Here is a 16,067-nt window from a genome sequence, read left to right on the forward strand (position 1 = left end):
GGTGGGGGGGGTACCGAGGACACCGAGTCCCGGTCCGCCCCTCCCCCGGCCCACCCAGCCCGCGCGCTCCCGACGCGGCGCCCACGGGCACGCGCCAGGCCGGCCCCCACCCGCCAGCCTCGGGAGCAGGCACAATAAGAAACCGAGGCGGGCGGGGGACCGGAAAGGGGAAAGGAGAGAGGAGAGCCGGCCTGAGGAGGTTGACCCCGCAATTCTACAACTCAGGCAGCCTGTTGGCCTCGGGGACTGGCCCCATGCGTCCCATTCTGTGGCTGCCACCTGCGGGGGCCAGAGGAGGTGGGATGGTCTGACACCAGGGTTGAGCGGTAAAGGGCCAACGGCGACCCTTCACGACAAGCTCACCTGCTGGGCGGGGCCTAAAACTTCTCTACCGTGAGGAGCACACGTATTCCCCAGATTCGGCACACAAATGAGTAGACCACATCATATCAGAGTGACAAGTGTGAAGAAACCGCTGGTGGCCTCAGAGGTGGTCAGGGGGCTCCTGCGGGAGTGAGTTGTGAACTAGTGTGAAAGGGAAGTGTGGTCCCGCGAGGGTTGGAAGGAGACTTCCAGTAACCCCAGAATGGACTAGAGGCAGGAGGGCAGAGTGGGGTGTGGGCGTGGGTGCTGATGAGGACCAAGGCCCCAGGGCTTCCGGAGGACAAGGACCAGGTGTGTGCTTGTGTGTTGGAGCGCTGAGAGACTCCTAGAAGCCCAGAAGCCAGCTGTGATTACAATGTGCTAAGGGGAAGTAGGGCCCCAGAGTTCTGGGGAGAGGTCTGGGGTGGTGGGAGAAGGGAGCCAGGCTGCTGGACCCCGCTGCAGGGAGCAAGGAGAAGAAGGGGCAACTTCCTGCTGAGGTGGGCAAGGGCAGAGCCACACAATGACACTGATGAAAGAAAGCCTGTGGTGGGGTCAACAGGATGGGGTGTGGAAAGACATTCTGAGTGGCCAGTAGCCCAATCTCTGGCCAGTCTAGACTAGCTTGGGCCCAGCAGGCTAGTCTCCCTAAAGCAGCATCTACCTCTGTGCCTCACACTGGTAGGTTCATCCCTCCTGGACTGAGCCCTAGGCCTGGGGCTGGGCTGGACACGCCCTAAAGGCAAAGGGCCCAGAAGGGATCCCTGAAGGCAACCTGCCTCTGAGGAAGCAGAGCAAAGGCAGGCTCTACCTTGAGGGAAGGCTTAGGAGACTTACCCTTCCACATCCTGTCTGTTTTGCCTGAGGGAGCTGCCACTTGTTCCCACCTCTGTCACTCTCCCTCATTGCCTGCTCCTTTCCCCACATTTCCCCCATGGTGCAGGGGCGCGAGGTCTTTTATGGAGCATGGGGGAAATGTCCTTCTGGGCTTTGTCTCCTTTTCACTACAGCCTGGAGCCTGGGAAGCCCTGAGTGCCTCAGCCTAGATCTGGGCCCTTGCAGCCTGAGTTCCAGACACTCCAATCTTCTTCCAGGGTCTTGCCTGGCTCACATTTCATTTATAGCATATCCCACCCTGAGCATGTCCCATCTAGGGGACCCCTCACCTGGAGCTGGGTCCCCAGACCTGGGTCTTGGGGGCTGCTAGCAGGCCCTTATCCCTGGGGATGGGAGGGCCATGAGGGAAGGAGCCATTCTCTGGGTAGGGCAGCCATGACAGTGGAAACATGGATGTGTGGCCTAGGGCCAGGGTTAGGGTTAGGGTTAGGGTTACTCTGAAACGTTCCTGTGCCTTGGCCACAGGTGGTCACGGGCTCTGGAGCCACAGGCCTCAGCCCACATCCTCCCTCCTTAAGGAAAAGCCTATCCTACTTCTGGCTGAGCCCTGCCTGTGAAGTAAGCTTGGGGTTCTGAGAATCTCAGCCCAGTATGAGGGGTGAAAGCCCCTCAGTGCCTAGTCAAGTGACCATTCCTACTCCAAAGCCACTAGGGCCAGATGGATACTGTATCCCTCCACTCCATCCCCAGGAACAGAGGGCCTGGGAGAGACTTGTGGAGGTCAGAAAGGCCAGGTGTGTTAAGTAGGCTTCAACATCTCCCAGCTAGCGTGGGGTGCCCATAAGTGTGGGCATCTCGTGGCCAGGGTGGCCGTGGTGGGGACGGGATGGGTCTCTAGCCCTCCCAGCCTCTGCTTCTTATGCATTCATCCTCCTAGGACCCCTAGTCCCAACTGCCCAGGGTAGAGGAGACACAGGGACCTCGCCTACCCCCTTGTCAAAGGCAGCCTAAGCTAAGGATGACTCAGGGCCCGGGTTGTCACCAAGGCAACTCGCGTCGCCTAGCAATGGCGGTCTCCGGGTAACGGTCTCTCCTAGCGATGGGATCTTTTCCCGGCCCTGGCTGGAGGCTGGCGGTTATTTTTAGCTCCTCTGCAAATCAATCGGCAGCTGCATTTTCAGCTTCTTGAGAAGAGGCGAGGTGTGTGTGGGGGGTGATTTCTCCTCAAAGGGAGAAAAACATCCTCAGCAAGAAACAGCTTTCTGGGGTCCCAAGGCAAGGCCAGACCTGCTTGGCAGGGGTGCCAGTGAGTGTGAGTAAGGTTTGGAGGTGTTGACAGTGATGAGTCTGGGGGAGGTCCTGTCTGATGGCTGGACATGGAAGCATTCTGAACAATTTTGGTTCTGCCGGATGGACGATCCAGACCTGTGTTTAGCATGGATACAGTCAGCACGTAATACTGGGGGCCAGGGACTTGCCCCTTGGAGTGAGGACTGTCTTCTCTGTTTCAGCCCTACATGAGGGCACATTTAGCAGTTCTGGAAGCAAGGGGGGGCCAAGGCTCAGCTGGGGACTCAGGAAGCATCGGCCCTCATCTCTCCTTCTTCCCAGGGTTGGTGAAATTCAAGATCCAGATGGGGGCTTGGTTGTCTCTTGTCTCTCCATTTTTTTTTTTTTGGGGGGGGGGTCCCTGTTCCCTGTCACCAGGGGGCTATGCCCAAGCTCTTCTCAGTACTGATGAGCCTGCTGAGGACCATTCCTGCTCATGTTTTTCCCACCATGTTTTGCAGCTCCTGGTTTTCTCTAAGCCCCAACATCTTCCTAGTCTTTGCCCACCTGCTTCTCCAGCCTGGGACGCTCTTATTACCCTTCGTTGCTAGTCATCTCCTGCCCACCTCTCGTATTGCCCCAGTAGAGCGTTCCCAGCCAGCCTAGCCCCTGCCTTGGTCCCCAGTGCTGTGAGCTTTCTTGGCCCGGTCCCTGTACCCTATGGTCCATGGTGCTGCTCAGGTCAGCTCACAGCAGGGCAGCTCCTTCATGGGCGGTTGTCCTCCCTTAGGAATGTCCCTGCATCAGCCCACATCAGCACCCTAGGATTTATGATTTGGGTGACATTGACGGAGGTGATCAGTGGCCTTCCCCACAGCCACCACCAGACTGCTCCTCCAAAGCCCCTCAGGATACTGGAAAAAGAAACTAGGTCACCAAGGTCACCCCGAAAGGACTTTCTGCTCTTAGTGCTGTGGTCCTGCTTCTCCACCACCCAGACACCATGTCCGAGTTTCTTGGGGCTGCTGGCTTAAAGGACCACAGACAACAGAAATGTATTTATTCTCTCACTGTGCTGGGGATAGGGCTCTGAGTCCTAGGTGTCCCCGGGCCATTTACTTCTGCAGGTTCTAGGGGAACAGTCTTTCTCGTGTCTTCCTTATGGTCACATCCTGTCTCCATCATCATATGCCTGCCCTCCTCCGTCTGTTCTCTCTTCCTATAGGAACATTAGTCACATAGGAATAGGGTCTACACTACTCCAGTATGGTCTTATTGGAACAGAACTATATCTTCGAAAGCCCTGTACAGGGGTTAGGACATCAGTGTGTCCTTTAGGGTGACAATTCAACTCACAGACATAGGAAAGGACAGCAAGAGAGAGGACATGAGGGCAGAATCCAAGGGCACAGAGCAAGACAAAGTCACAGAGGGGCAGCTGTACCTCCCTCCCCATGAGTCTTTGTCCACGTGCCTCCCCACCTACTCTTGAGCTGACTGGCTCATCCAGGCCATAGGAGGGTCCAAGCCAGGATCTCAGGGGCCCCTGACCCCATCTCCATACCAAACCACAGACCCGGGGCTTCTGGGGGCTTCCCAGGGGCGTGGTCTGCCTGGAGGCGAGGCAGACGGTCCTTTTGCGTGTCCTTTTTGTCCACAGCTCACTCCTTCCATCCCACCCCTCAGTCTCGGCTCACAGGTCACCTCCTAGGGTCATCTTCCTGTCACTGGTGGTCCGGGGTATCTCCTTGGTGCAAGGCTGCACGTATGCTGTACATGCATGTCATTTGGTGTGCACACACATGGGCACCATAGATGGGTGTGTGCACACGTGCATGTACATGTAGAGTTCACAGGTATGTATGGCTCACATGTTTGTGAGGACTGAAGCTCAGAGGAAGGCCTGGGGTAGGCCCGTGATTATTAGCTCTCATTATTGTTGGGACTGTTGTATCTCCATCAAACTGCAAACATCATGGGGTAAGGACATTCTTGTCCCTCTGTGACTGTGGTCCAGATCTTAGCACAGGCCCAGTACAGATGCATGTGTGAGCTTGGTCCATGGAGGGTTCCAGGCAAAGCAGCCAATCAGTTTATGGGAAATGCCATGATCTGATGCCATGCTGGGTGTGGTGTTAGTTCTCACCAGAGTACAGGGAGGAGGGGCCACGAAACACCAGGAGGTAGCTTACTCTTGGCTCTAGCTCAGCAGACATCTGGTCACTTGGGACTATGGGCATCGTTGGTCCATGCTGCAGGAGGCGAGATGAAGGTGGGATTTAACAATCTGGCCAGAGCTGGGATGCTGAATCTCCACAGTGCCACCAGAGGGCGCCCAGAGCCCGCTCTTTGATTCAGTTTTGGTATAAGGGTTTGCGACTTCTATACTCTATAAGTCTAGTCTACCCCTCTGGTCCTACATCGTCTGGGGCAAGGGGCTCCCTTTTGGCTTGGGAGGCTCTGGGCCAGGGGCAGGGCTGGCATTGGGTCCAGGCCCTCTATAACCTTGGTGCCTTCTGACCTCTGTCATGTGATTCAAGCCTAGGGGAGATGACGGGCTGGAAGGTCAGGCCTGACAAAGAGGCAGTGGTGATGGGGAGGTGATGGGGGGCACTTGATCTAGGGCTCCTTGTGTGGATCCCTACTCCTTGTGTAAAACCTTTTGTGCTATGATCTATGACCTATGGCCCCTCCCCTGCAGTCACCCAGCAGTCAGGAGCCCCATCCAAACCTGTCTCCCTTTCCTCTGTTGCTTCGCCATGTGTCCAGCGACTGCCCAGCCTCAGGCAGAGTTTGGAGGTCTTGTGTTGGGGAAATCTCCCACCAGTCCCCTGGCTCTTCACCCTAACTCCGGAGCAGTTCCTGGTCTTTGAGATCCCGCCCACGTTCAGCTTGTCCAGACATTGTGAGATGATTCTGTAGCTCAGTGTTTTTCTGGCTCCTTCAGGGGGGTCGTCGTCCCGCCCTTCAACCTCCTCCAGGAAAGTCACATACAGTTCGTTGTCTGATTCCTTCCACAAACATGCGGTTGCCGCGAAGGCCTGAGGAGAAGACGGTGTGTGCTCTAAGCCTGCTCAGCTTCCCTTTCCACAGTGTCTTCCACCCGGGAGACGGGCTCTTAGGGGCCTGGGTTAGAACTTGGACCTCAGTTTGAGCGCTGCTCTGCGGCCCATCTCCCAGGATGTGAGCGCGCGGCAGCCACAGCAGACTTCCCGCCCCTCTTCCTAGGGGCCTGACTAGTAAGGCGCGGATGGCCAGGCGGGGCGTGGGGGTGGAGAAGGGCCGCAGGGAGACCCAGGACCGGAGGGCGCGCGTCCCCCCCAATCCCAGCTGTGGGCCCCGCCCCCTAGAGCCGCTGCGATTGGCGGAAAGTTACGGGACCGCGCTGCGATTGGTTACTCGCTGCCGGCCCGCCCCCCACCCCTAAGCTCTACGAGGTTGTTGGAGGCAACTGAGCCGGTCGGGAAGCGGCGGCGGGCGGTGGGGCTGCGCCCGGGTGGGCGGCCGGCGCCCCGGGTGCTCCGCCGCCGCCCGTCCCAGTCCCCTCTGGCCGGCTCCCGAGACCTCGGTCGGTTCCCACGCGCCATGCCACTCTCCGCAGTGCTCGGCGCGCTCTTAGGCGCCCTCCTGGCAGCGGCCGCGCGCGCCGGCTACTCGGGCGACCGCTGCAGCTGGAGGGGGAGGTAACGACCAGCGAGGAAGCCCGCGCGCGCGTCAGACTGGGGCTCCCCCTTTGGAGGGACTGGGCGGCGCCCACTCTTTGGGATGGGGGTGCTCTCTGGCCGGCACTGAATCCCTGTCCTCCCCTGGCGTCTAACAAATGCCGGGCCTCAGTTTTCTCGTCCACCAAGTGGAGAGGCTGTTGATGGCTGCGGAAGGTGGGGTGGGCAGTTGGGCTGGGGGAGGACAACGGGCGGCCGACTCAGCGCCGCCGGTCCTATCCCCAGCGGCCTGACCCAGGAACCCGGCAGTGTCGGGCAGCTGACCCTAAGCTGTGCGGAGGGAACGGTAGAGTGGCTGTACCCGGCCGGGGCACTACGCCTGACCCTGGGCCGTCCTGATGCTGGCGCGCGGCCCGGTGTCGCCTGTCTGCGGCCGGCGCGACACTTCGCAGGTGCCCAGGTCTTTGCGGAACATGCGGGAGGCGCCCTGGAGCTGCTGCTAGCCGAGGGTCCAGGCCCGGCGGGCGGCCGCTGCGTGCGCTGGGGTCCCGGCGAGCACCGAGCCCTCTTCCTGCAAGCCACGCTGCATCGCGACATCAGTCGTCGTGTGGCCGCTTTCCGCTTCGAGCTGCGTGAAGACAGGCGTCCCGAGTTGCTACCCCAGACTCAAGGCCTCAGTGTGAATGGTGAGTGGCCACCTGGGTGGGCTAATGAAAACTCATTCGGTGACATTGCGCCTGCCTGGAACTCACTCCTCAGATGGAGAAATTGAGGCCCCAGGGTAAAGTGCTTGTCAAAGATCACACAGCTAACCAGTGAGATTCCAGTGAAGAAGGGGTGTTCGACTGGGATGCCTCTTTTCCTAATCCATTTTAGGGACGGAGCTGGTGGCAGAATGGGGGGTGGCCACGCAGGCAGCCTCTGGCCCCTGTGCCTGAAGGGTTGAGTCTGGGTGGGGGAAGGGATGCTGGGGGCAGAATGGAAGTTTCTGGCCAGAGCTGCCCAGGGCTCCCAGCCCAGCCATGACCTCCCTCCCCTCCCCCAGCAGAGCAACAAAAGTCCAGTGTGCTGCCTCGTTGCCATGGAGATCTCTCCCGCCGCCTCCCCATGGGGCTTCAGGCCCAGCTCTTTGCTCTTCTGGAGTTTGCAGTCTGACCTCACAGGGGAAGGGGGCATCTCTATTCTGCCCTCTGAATGCAGGCCAGCCATAGGGTCTGCCCTAGTCGATAGTTAGCCCAAGCCTGGCTGGTTCTAAAGGTCACAGAGGACTGGGTATGCAAGATGATGTGCTGAAGTGCTCCCCAGTGGAGGTGTGGCTTCAGGGTGTGTACACATGTGTGCCCTGGGTCTCCCTCCCACACTCTGGGATCTGGTTGCTCGGGGTCTGGGACGGCTGGGTTAGGCTCATGGCCCGGAATTCCCAGGTGTCTGCAGGCCTTGCAGTGATGAGGAGCTTCTCCTAACCTCTTGCACCAGCGATTTTGGTGAGTGCCCTAATGACAGGGGAGCCCAGGTCTGCCTTGGGCCCCCCCCCCCCCCCCTTCCTATAAAAACCAAACAGCCCCCCCCCCCCCCGTGCCTACCACTGACTTTGTGTCTCTCATAGTGATCCAGGGAACCATCCACGAGGTCACCCATGACCTGGACTTGCAGGAGTCTGTCATCCAAGTGACAGCTGCCCGTGTCCTCCGACACACACTGCCCTTGCTCAAGGCAGGGGACACAGAGGGCCAGGTGCAGGTCTTCATCCGCACCCCACTTCACTGCGGCGTGCGCCCAGGCCCTGGCACCTTCCTCTTCATGGGTTGGCACCGGTTTGGCGAGGCCTGGATGGGCTGTGCCCCCCGCATCCAGGAGTTTGCCCGTGTCTACTCAGCAGCTCAAGTTGCCCACCTCCTTCCCTGCGAGGTGGTGCTAGACTGAGGGAGACCAGGAGTGACCACCACTTGGGGGATCCCTTCCCACAGGACAGGGTGTTGGGGGCAGGGCTGTTGGGAGGGTGGGTTATGAGGAAACCTCTAGATGTGCTTTTGAGGTCATAATGATAACCAATAAGAACAGCGAATACGTTAGCCCACTTTGGTCAAGTCTTTGTGTCCATGAAGCCTGTCCTTGACTGATCCCATGTCAATCCTTCTGCCCTGGGCTGCTATGTCCCACTTCACAGAGGAGGAGGCTGGCGGCTGCCCAGTTAGTAAAGTTGGAGGGGCTACATCCATTCCCTTAATTCTCAGGTGCTTCCGGGGCTCAGGGCAGGAGTGGGTAAAGAATTGGGACAGATTATGGGGGGCAGGGAGGGCTTGCAGCTAGCAGGGGTCAACCCTCCCCCTCCAGTGGCTGTCCTGCCCTCGGGAAGAATGGACCCATGGGGCCCACGGGGTCAGGTTGGCTGCTGTTGGCTGCTTCCAGTAGTGTCTCTCAGGGCTGTTTCCCGCCACTCGCTCATTGTGATGCCTCCCCGCTCCTGGCGTCTAGCACAAAGGGCTTCACTGGATGAGGACTTGAGCTCACAAAGGCCACAGGGTGGGACCCCAGCCCACAGCTCCTGGGAAGGAGGCCCCTCAGCTCCTGCACAGGGTCCCCACCACCAGGTCAGCAAACAGCCCTCCATGCAGGGGGTGTCTGAAGGCTGCACATTTCTCAGCCTACCCTTTATGCTCCTGGATGAGCTGCTCTCTTGGGCCTCCCCCCTCCCCCTGAGTTCGGCTTCCTCTCTTCTTTCTGTACCTTCTCTCTGCATCCACATTCCCTCCCTGGGGAACTGGACCAGTCTCATGACTGTAAATGCTGAGGGTCTTGTCACTCCCCTCCCCTCCACACATCTCATCTTTGCAAAGATCAGAGGGGAGTGCTGCTTCCCCACCCCACCTCTGTCTCGAGGGTTTTTCCCTGTGTCCAGTGCCCTCCCCCCCCCAGGCGGGCTCACACTCCATGTTGAGTGGTATCCACCCTTGGTCCTCAGTCCGGCTTTCCGTAGCCAGCCCCCAAGCCTCTGGAGGAAGAAGTCTTGCCACACCCATCTGCCCTGGACTGGACACCTTTCCAGTTCACCTGTCCGCAAACACAGTGGGCAGCTGCTCTAGGCTAGGTCCTGTGGGCCTCTCCCCAGCTGCCCCAGGCTGTGCCTGAATCTCACTCACACACACTCTCTGAGCCAGCTTCCTCTGCTCTCAGTCCTTTTCTGAAGGGACACAGGACTGGAAGGACAGCTCCTGGGCCAGGAGACACACTTGATGGGGAAGTGGCCAGGGTGTGGGAGACCCAGGGTCCACACCTGCAGCTATGTGCAAAGTCAGGTGAGCAGTCAGAGGGGGTGCCAGTGTGCAGATGAAGTGTGGGGTGCACGCTCCATTCAGGACCTTCTATGCACCAGCCACTGCTCTGGACAGTGGGGACAATGTAAGGAATGAGAAGAATGGGTGTTATGGAAGACCCCCTAACGCAGGCTCAGGCCTACCCTGTCTTAGGGAGTCAGACCTCCTCCTTTCCAGTGTTCTGCTCTTGAAAGCTTACCAGGGCTTCCCTGCCACACGTGAGCTGTAAAGTAGCCTGAGTCTGGCTGACAAGGGGCAGGCCAGACGAGCACGGCCATTCATGGGGGTCTGGCCTCAAGGTGAGGTGAGGCGGTCTTGGTCTTGGCTCATCAACCTGAGGAGACTCTCTGGTCCCACTTGAGTCCCCCACCCCCAGGCTGCTTCTAGCTTCCGACCAGAAATGCCTGTCTTTTTTGACATTCTCTGGAGACGGAAGGGGTCTCTCCAGTTCCTAGGACTTCGACTCACACCCACAAGCTGGGCTAGCAGCCAGAGGCCCAGGCCCCTCATATCCGGCTCCCCACCCCCCACACTCCCTCAATAGCCCGCTCTCCGCCGGAACCGCCCCCTGGCTCAGACCCAGCCCTTCTCCAATTTCCCGCCTGCACAGCTAATTGTCTCCATCTGTGGGAGGGACTGAGGGGGTCCTTTCTGGTGTCCAGTGGTTGTCTGGTTTTAGCCCAAGGCTCCGGAAGTGCAGCGAGCCTCCCTCTCATCAGTGCTCCAGCCGCGCTCTAGCCTCCCATCCTGGGATTCCGACGTCGCCAGCCTCCGCAGGAACCGTATTTTCTGGGACAGTTCCCCGCCCCTCTCTGGTCTCCCATCCCCGTCAGGGCACTCAGTCGCAGCCCCACGTTTCCGTTGCGTGTTCAACCCTCTGAGACGGTCCCTATTGACTCCCGTCTTCCCACGGTCATGATAGGTGCTTCCAGGGATTCCCAGCACCTAGAATCCCCCAAACCCACTGCCATCGAGTTGGTTCCGACTCAAAGACCCTATAGAACAGTGTAGAACTGCCTTAATGGGTTTCCGAGGCTGTAAATCTTTAGGGAAACACGGCCACATCTATCTCCTACGGAACGTCTGATGGGTTAGCAGCCAAGCTCTTTAACCACTGTGCTACTAAGGATCGCGTCCAGGGCATGACCAAAATAACCGAGACCCGGATCATCGTGGGCTTCGCACTAGGGCTCGAGGGGCCAGACCCTGCGAAAGTCATCGCGCACTCAGACTGCCATGATCCTGGGCGCAGGTTGACACTGTCGGTACCCAGAACTCACAGAAAGCGCTCTGGGTCCGAGCAGGGAGGAGCCTGCAACGGAACGGCTAGGTCACTTCCGGTATCACCTTCGCGAGTCCCGCTCCGCATTTCCGGCCTTCCAGGCGCTGCCTAACCCTAACCGGGAGCCGAGGCTGGGGAGAGGGTGGCCGCTTCCCGTTCCCGGGTCTGGGCGTGAGAAGCTCGGCTCCGAGCCGGGGAGACACTGAGTCGCGTGTCCCGAAGTTATGGAGCAGGATGATCCGGCCGAAGCGCTGACGGAACTTCGAGAGCGGCGACTGGACGCACTGGAGCTCCTGCAGGTGGCGGCAGGCTCGGGCCTGGCTGCCTACGCCGTGTGGGCCCTGCTGCTACAGCCTGGCTTCCGCCGAGTACCGCTGCGGTTGCAGGTGTGGGCGGAGCGAAGGGCGGAGCCGAACGTGGGGCGGGGCTGAACCTGGACTAGGGCTAAAGCTGCCTCGGGGTGGAGCCAAAGCTGCCTTGGGCGGGGCTGCAAGTCAGCGGGGTCCAGGTGAGCACGAATACTCTAGGGTGATACCGTCTAGGGTCAGTGGGCGTGGCCCGCGCCAGCCCTGCCAGCCCGTCCCCTCATTCAGGTGCCTTATGTGGGAGCCAGCGCTCGGCAGGTGGAGAATGTGCTGTCGTTGCTACGAGGCCGTTCAGGAAAGACCGTGGATCTGGGCTCCGGTGACGGGAGGATTGTAAGGGTTGTATGGGGGGTGGAGAGGGTGGGGAGCTGCCCTTCCTCACTGCCCCCTTTTGGTCCTCAGGCCTATTCCCTGCCCACAGGTGTTGGCAGCTCACAGGTGTGGCCTTCGCCCGACCTTGGGCTATGAGCTGAACCCGTGGCTGGTGGGGCTGGCGAGGCTGCACGCCTGGAGGGCGGGCTTTGCCAGCAATGTGTGCTACCTGCGCCAGGACTTGTGGAAGGTAAGTGTGGGTGCCCTACCCTCAGACCCCACACCTGGCTTCCTGCCACCTGGATGCATGCTCCGGGGCCTTCAAAAGCCACAGTGTCCCCATGCCCTGTACCTACTGTGGTGTCCTCCTCTTCCCACAGGTGAACCTGAGGGACTGTTACAATGTGTCTGTGTTCCTGGCTCCCAGCGTGGTAGGTCTGGGTGGCAGTCAGTGGCAGGGGTTAGGCCTGGTGGGACCGGGCAGGAGGCTGCAGGTTCCCCTGGCCATACCTCCTACTCTTTACTCTCTCAGCTCCCCAAGTTGGAGGCCAAGCTGCTGGCGGAGCTGCCCGAGGGGGCCCGTGTGGTGTCTGGGCGCTTCCCCCTCCCCACCTGGGAGCCTGTGGCTGTGGTGGGTGAGGGTGTGGATCGAGTCTGGGCCTATGATGTCCACTGTGGTGGGCTGGCCAGTGAGGCGACCTCCTCTCTGGGGGCCCCCATCCATACCGTGGTGGACTCTGGGGTCCCTGCCTCTCAGGCTGGCTGCCAGACAAAATAAAGACCCAGCCCTGCCATGACTTTTGTTTTACTGGGGAGTCAGCTTGCCATTCCTGGGGGACAGCTCCACTGCTGGCCATGAGAGGTCGATTCCATCTTCCTTAGACTAGCGGCTGTGGGTCCTGGGGGGCTGGGTCTTGGCCCCCACTTTTGAGGAGGGGCTGCCTGTATCCATCAGCTTTCTCAGCCTCAGGATCTCCTGCTTGTACCTGATTGGGGGAGCCAGGTTGAAGTGCCCTGCCTGGCTGGGGACAGTGCATCTTCCCTCCCATCCACCTCAAGGCTCTGTGGTCAGCATACCTGCTCAGGTGCTGACCCACGTACTCCCGGAGTTCCGAGAGGTGTGCCTCAGCCTCCGTGGCCCGCACCAGCAGCTGCGCCCGCTCATGTTCCAGCTTGGCCTGGTGTTTGGGAGGGGCTGTGAGCCCGGGGTACAGTGAAGCCCCCCTCCCACTCAGCACTTGCCCACTACCTGGGTGCCTCGGGAGAAGTCCTGGAGCTCCTGGCGCATCTTGGCCCAGGATGTGGAGTTCAGGCCCCTGTGAGGGGGAAGGTGAATACAGGTGCTGACCCCCATGTCTAGGTGGGCCTTACTGAGCTGGGAGGCGGTGCTGCCTAGGAGCATGTTCAGAAAGGGTTAACCCACGACCATCGCGTCACTTCTGCCCCATACGGTATCTGGCTGTCATCGTTTCTCCCTTGGAGCAGCTGGTGGGTTTGAACCTCTGACTTTACAGTTAGCAGCCCACCAACTTAACCCACTGTGCCGTCAGAGTCCCTTACTGCGTGGTTATGGAGGGCTACGTGGTAAGGTTGGACAGTGCCCCAGTGTCTGCAGGGGTGCCTGCTCCCCAAACCCTGGGAGGTGGGTCTACAGAGCCTTTGCCCTTGTTATTAGTTGGGAGCACTGCGGCCCATTGGCCAGGCTGGCCAGAGCCCCCAGCAGCCTGTCCCCTCACACCACTCCCTGTGTCCATGCTTGGGTTTCAACTGAGATGCCCTTTCCGGGGTGGGCTCTCCCCAATGCCCAGGGGAAGTCAGCTGTCTGTTCCTAGTACCCACATGAGGTCACCTCACTTCCCCAGCCCCCATTACCCCGGAAGGCACTCACTGTGGCTCTGATGTTCCCTTGGGGGAGGCTCCTCTGGGCCCCTTCTGTGGGAACACGAACAGCATCCCCAGCTGAGTGTTGTAAAGGGGGGTGGGGCTCTTTCCCAGGCTGCTCAGGTGCCCTGGGCTTGGGTAGGGCAGGGCTGAGGCCCTGGGGCTTGTACCCTAAGACCAATGAGGAGTCAGCAGGGAAGGTCACCGGGGGCTGCATTGGCTGGAGTGTCCCCAGCCTCACCTTGTCCCCTCGCAGGTGCTGAGCTCCGAGGTCCTGGGTGGTTGGGGTCTGGGGGCCATAGTGGGGTCACTAACCCACATCTCAGGTCACAAGGGCCCACTCTACCTCAGGGACCTCCTCACCTGGTGTGGTGGGGACCACCTGTGGATGGCCAGCAGCTCTTCATGCCGACGGCTCAGGTTTGCCAGGCGCTTGCGGTAGGTCTGAGCGGCCCGGGCCAGCTGCTGCTCTCGGCTTCTGTGTGTGGCCCGGATATCCTCCAGGGTGGCCTCCAGGAATGCCCGCAGTGACCTGGCAGCTGGCCCCTGGCCTGTACTGTCTGCATAGTTCTGGGGGGACAGCTGGGCTGCCACTAGGGATCATGGGGTCCCTTGAAGCTGAGCAGTGTGCCTGGGCCAGGCCACCTCCCCCGGGACCAGAGACCACGGTACCAGTGCTTACCACCACGTCCTGGGCACAGCGCTGCAGACGGACTGCGCACTCCTCGTTCAGTTTCTTGAGCTGCGTCTCCAGCCTGCTGTTCTCCGTCTCGGCGTGGCGGAGCTGGCTCTGGCAGGCAGCTAGCACCTGGGGATGGAAGTGGCCCTGAAGCCTTGTCCAGTGGGGCAGTGGTGACTGAAGGACACTCGCTACCTGGGCTCACCTGGGCTTGTGTGGCCACTTGCTGCTCAGCTGCCCTGGCTTCCTTGCGGGCTCCCTGTAGCTGCTGGCCCAGGGCCGTCCTGCAGACATGGGTTGAGGTCAGGTCCTTGGGAACAGCTGCAGTCACCCCCCCCGGCCCCCCGTGCCCAGTGAGGTGGTCACTCACACCTGTGTCTCCAGTGCCCTCTCTGCCTCTCCTCGCTGCTGTGGGCACATAGGGGTACAGGACTGAAACTCCAGCTCCCTGCCTGTTGCCCGCTGACCCTCAGGATCATGGGACACCTGGGATGCACTCGCGGGTGGGGGGTGGGGGCGAACACTCACAGAATCCTCTGGCTTCTGGGGCACCAAGTCCTCGAGCTGTGTCTGTCCAGGAGGGAGGTGTGAGGCCTGGGTGGGCAGGTTCCCCAGTCCACCCATGCAGGTCCTGCTTGTCCTGGTGGTCACCTGGCATCTGCAGCCGTTGGGCTGACTCTGCACTAGTGCCTGCTGCTGCCCCCGACTTGTCTGCCCCACATGCAGTTCCAGCTCCAGCACACGGCTCTCCAGACGCAGGACCTGCGGAGCCACGAGGTGAGCAAATGCAAGAGGCCCACTGGAGCCAGCAAACGTTTCCCTGGATACGAGCGTGCGGGCTGTACTGCACTGCTGGACCCTCTCCTCCCGTCAGCCAGCACTCCGGGGCAGGTGCCCACCTCAGTCTTCAGCTGGAAGATCTCAGCCTCATGTTGCTCCTGCAGATGATACGTGTCAAGCCGCAGGTCGACCAGCTCCTTGGAGATCTAGGGGTGGCCAGTGGGGTGAGAGGGAGGCCGAGGGATCCTGCCGGGGGACACCCTTTCCTGCTTCCCACTCCCACCTGTAGCTCCTGTGTCTCACTCAGCTCCAGTTCAAGGCTGCTGGTCCAGGCTGGGGTATCATTGGGGGGCCCTGACCGCCAGTCCTCAGCCTGAGGCAGAACCTAGAGAAGGTGGGTCCAGCCAGCCTGAAGCTCCCTCCCCCATAAAGCCCCTGGCCTGTGTCTACTCCGCCCACCTGGGGCCGTCTTGCCCTGGCCAGGATCAGTCCAGGAATGAGACCTGCCCCTCTCCAGTTCCAGGGTCAGGACAGCAGTGCCCTGCAGACTCACATTCCCAGTGGCCCAAGGTGGGGGTCCTGGCCTAGCGCCTATGGCCACCCCTGGCTCCATGGCTAGAGGAAGTTGGGAGAGTCTGTCCCAGCTGTTGCTAAGATACATTGGCTGGTGTTATCTGTGAGTGCTAGGAGACTCAGGCCCCTCCTCCAAGTACAGGGAAGGGCTAGGGGAGGACGGTCCATCCCTCCTGTGTCCGCATATCCTGGCCTTTCTGGTGCTCAGCCTGGGGGTGGCCGCCCTGTCCTGTTGTCTCACACACACTCATTAGGCACCTTCTGTGTACTTCCTTGTCTGGTTGACTGAGTACTGGGACAGTGGGGAACAAACGGGAGACCCCCCAGCTGGAGAGAAGGGAGATAATGTCCCATTTGGGATGGCTGGCTCAGTGTAGGTGCCAGGAGGGCTTCCTGGAAGAGGCACCTAACCGTGCGCATACACTAAGCAGCCTGGGGCTCCTCAGTGACCACGAGAACCAGTCTGTCCCTGGTGGCCAGGCTGCAGGTCACCTCTGTAGGTAGACATGCAGGTACCTAGGGCAGCACTGCCTTGCTGGAAGTCTGTATTGGAGCGGGGATCCGGGGTCTCCTGGGTGTAGGGAGCTACGTGAAGGACTGATGGTGGCAGGGCCACTCTGATGCCCTGGCTCTGAGCTGGGTCATGAGGCTGTCCCCCAGACAAGGAGGTCCCCTTCCGAGTCTCGTCTGCACACCAGGGAGGGTGTCTGGACTATACCTCAGGTCTCCTCCCCACCGAGAAGACATCCC

The 16,067-nt window shown here is 60.2% G+C and overlaps 2 protein-coding genes across 2 annotated transcripts; both read left to right on the forward strand.

Moving 5' to 3' along the window:
* The first annotated feature begins 6,054 nt into the window (after positions 1–6,054).
* On the forward strand, positions 6,055–8,054 carry METRN (meteorin, glial cell differentiation regulator). The gene is made up of 4 exons (XM_006873845.1): positions 6,055–6,152; positions 6,417–6,817; positions 7,556–7,615; positions 7,738–8,054. Exons 1-4 carry the CDS (start codon positions 6,055–6,057, stop codon positions 8,052–8,054), a joined length of 876 nt encoding a protein of 291 aa, XP_006873907.1.
* Positions 8,055–10,951: 2,897 nt separating this feature from the next.
* FAM173A (family with sequence similarity 173, member A) lies at positions 10,952–14,321 on the forward strand. The gene is made up of 6 exons (XM_006873922.1): positions 10,952–11,113; positions 11,321–11,425; positions 11,514–11,654; positions 11,785–11,835; positions 11,937–12,111; positions 14,218–14,321. The coding sequence occupies exons 1-6, from the start codon at positions 10,952–10,954 to the stop codon at positions 14,319–14,321; spliced, it is 738 nt and encodes a 245-aa protein (XP_006873984.1).
* Positions 14,322–16,067: the final 1,746 nt, after the last annotated feature.

The sequence above is a fragment of the Chrysochloris asiatica genome, unplaced genomic scaffold (genome assembly GCF_000296735.1).
Source record: "Chrysochloris asiatica unplaced genomic scaffold, ChrAsi1.0 scaffold00257, whole genome shotgun sequence".
Taxonomy (NCBI): Eukaryota; Metazoa; Chordata; class Mammalia; order Afrosoricida; family Chrysochloridae; genus Chrysochloris; species Chrysochloris asiatica.

Coding starts and splice junctions, on each gene's coding strand:
- METRN (XM_006873845.1), top strand. CDS start 6,055: ATGCCACTCTCCGCAGTGCTCGGCGCGCTCTTAGGCGCCCTCCTGGCA. Junction 6,818..7,555: donor TCAAGGCCTCAGTGTGAATG/GTGAGTGGCCAC, acceptor CGGAATTCCCAG/GTGTCTGCAGGCCTTGCAGT. Junction 7,616..7,737: donor CTCTTGCACCAGCGATTTTG/GTGAGTGCCCTA, acceptor TGTCTCTCATAG/TGATCCAGGGAACCATCCAC.
- FAM173A (XM_006873922.1), top strand. CDS start 10,952: ATGGAGCAGGATGATCCGGCCGAAGCGCTGACGGAACTTCGAGAGCGG. Junction 11,114..11,320: donor GAGTACCGCTGCGGTTGCAG/GTGTGGGCGGAG, acceptor CCCCTCATTCAG/GTGCCTTATGTGGGAGCCAG. Junction 12,112..14,217: donor CAGTGAGGCGACCTCCTCTC/TGGGGGCCCCCA, acceptor GGCTTCCTTGCG/GGCTCCCTGTAGCTGCTGGC.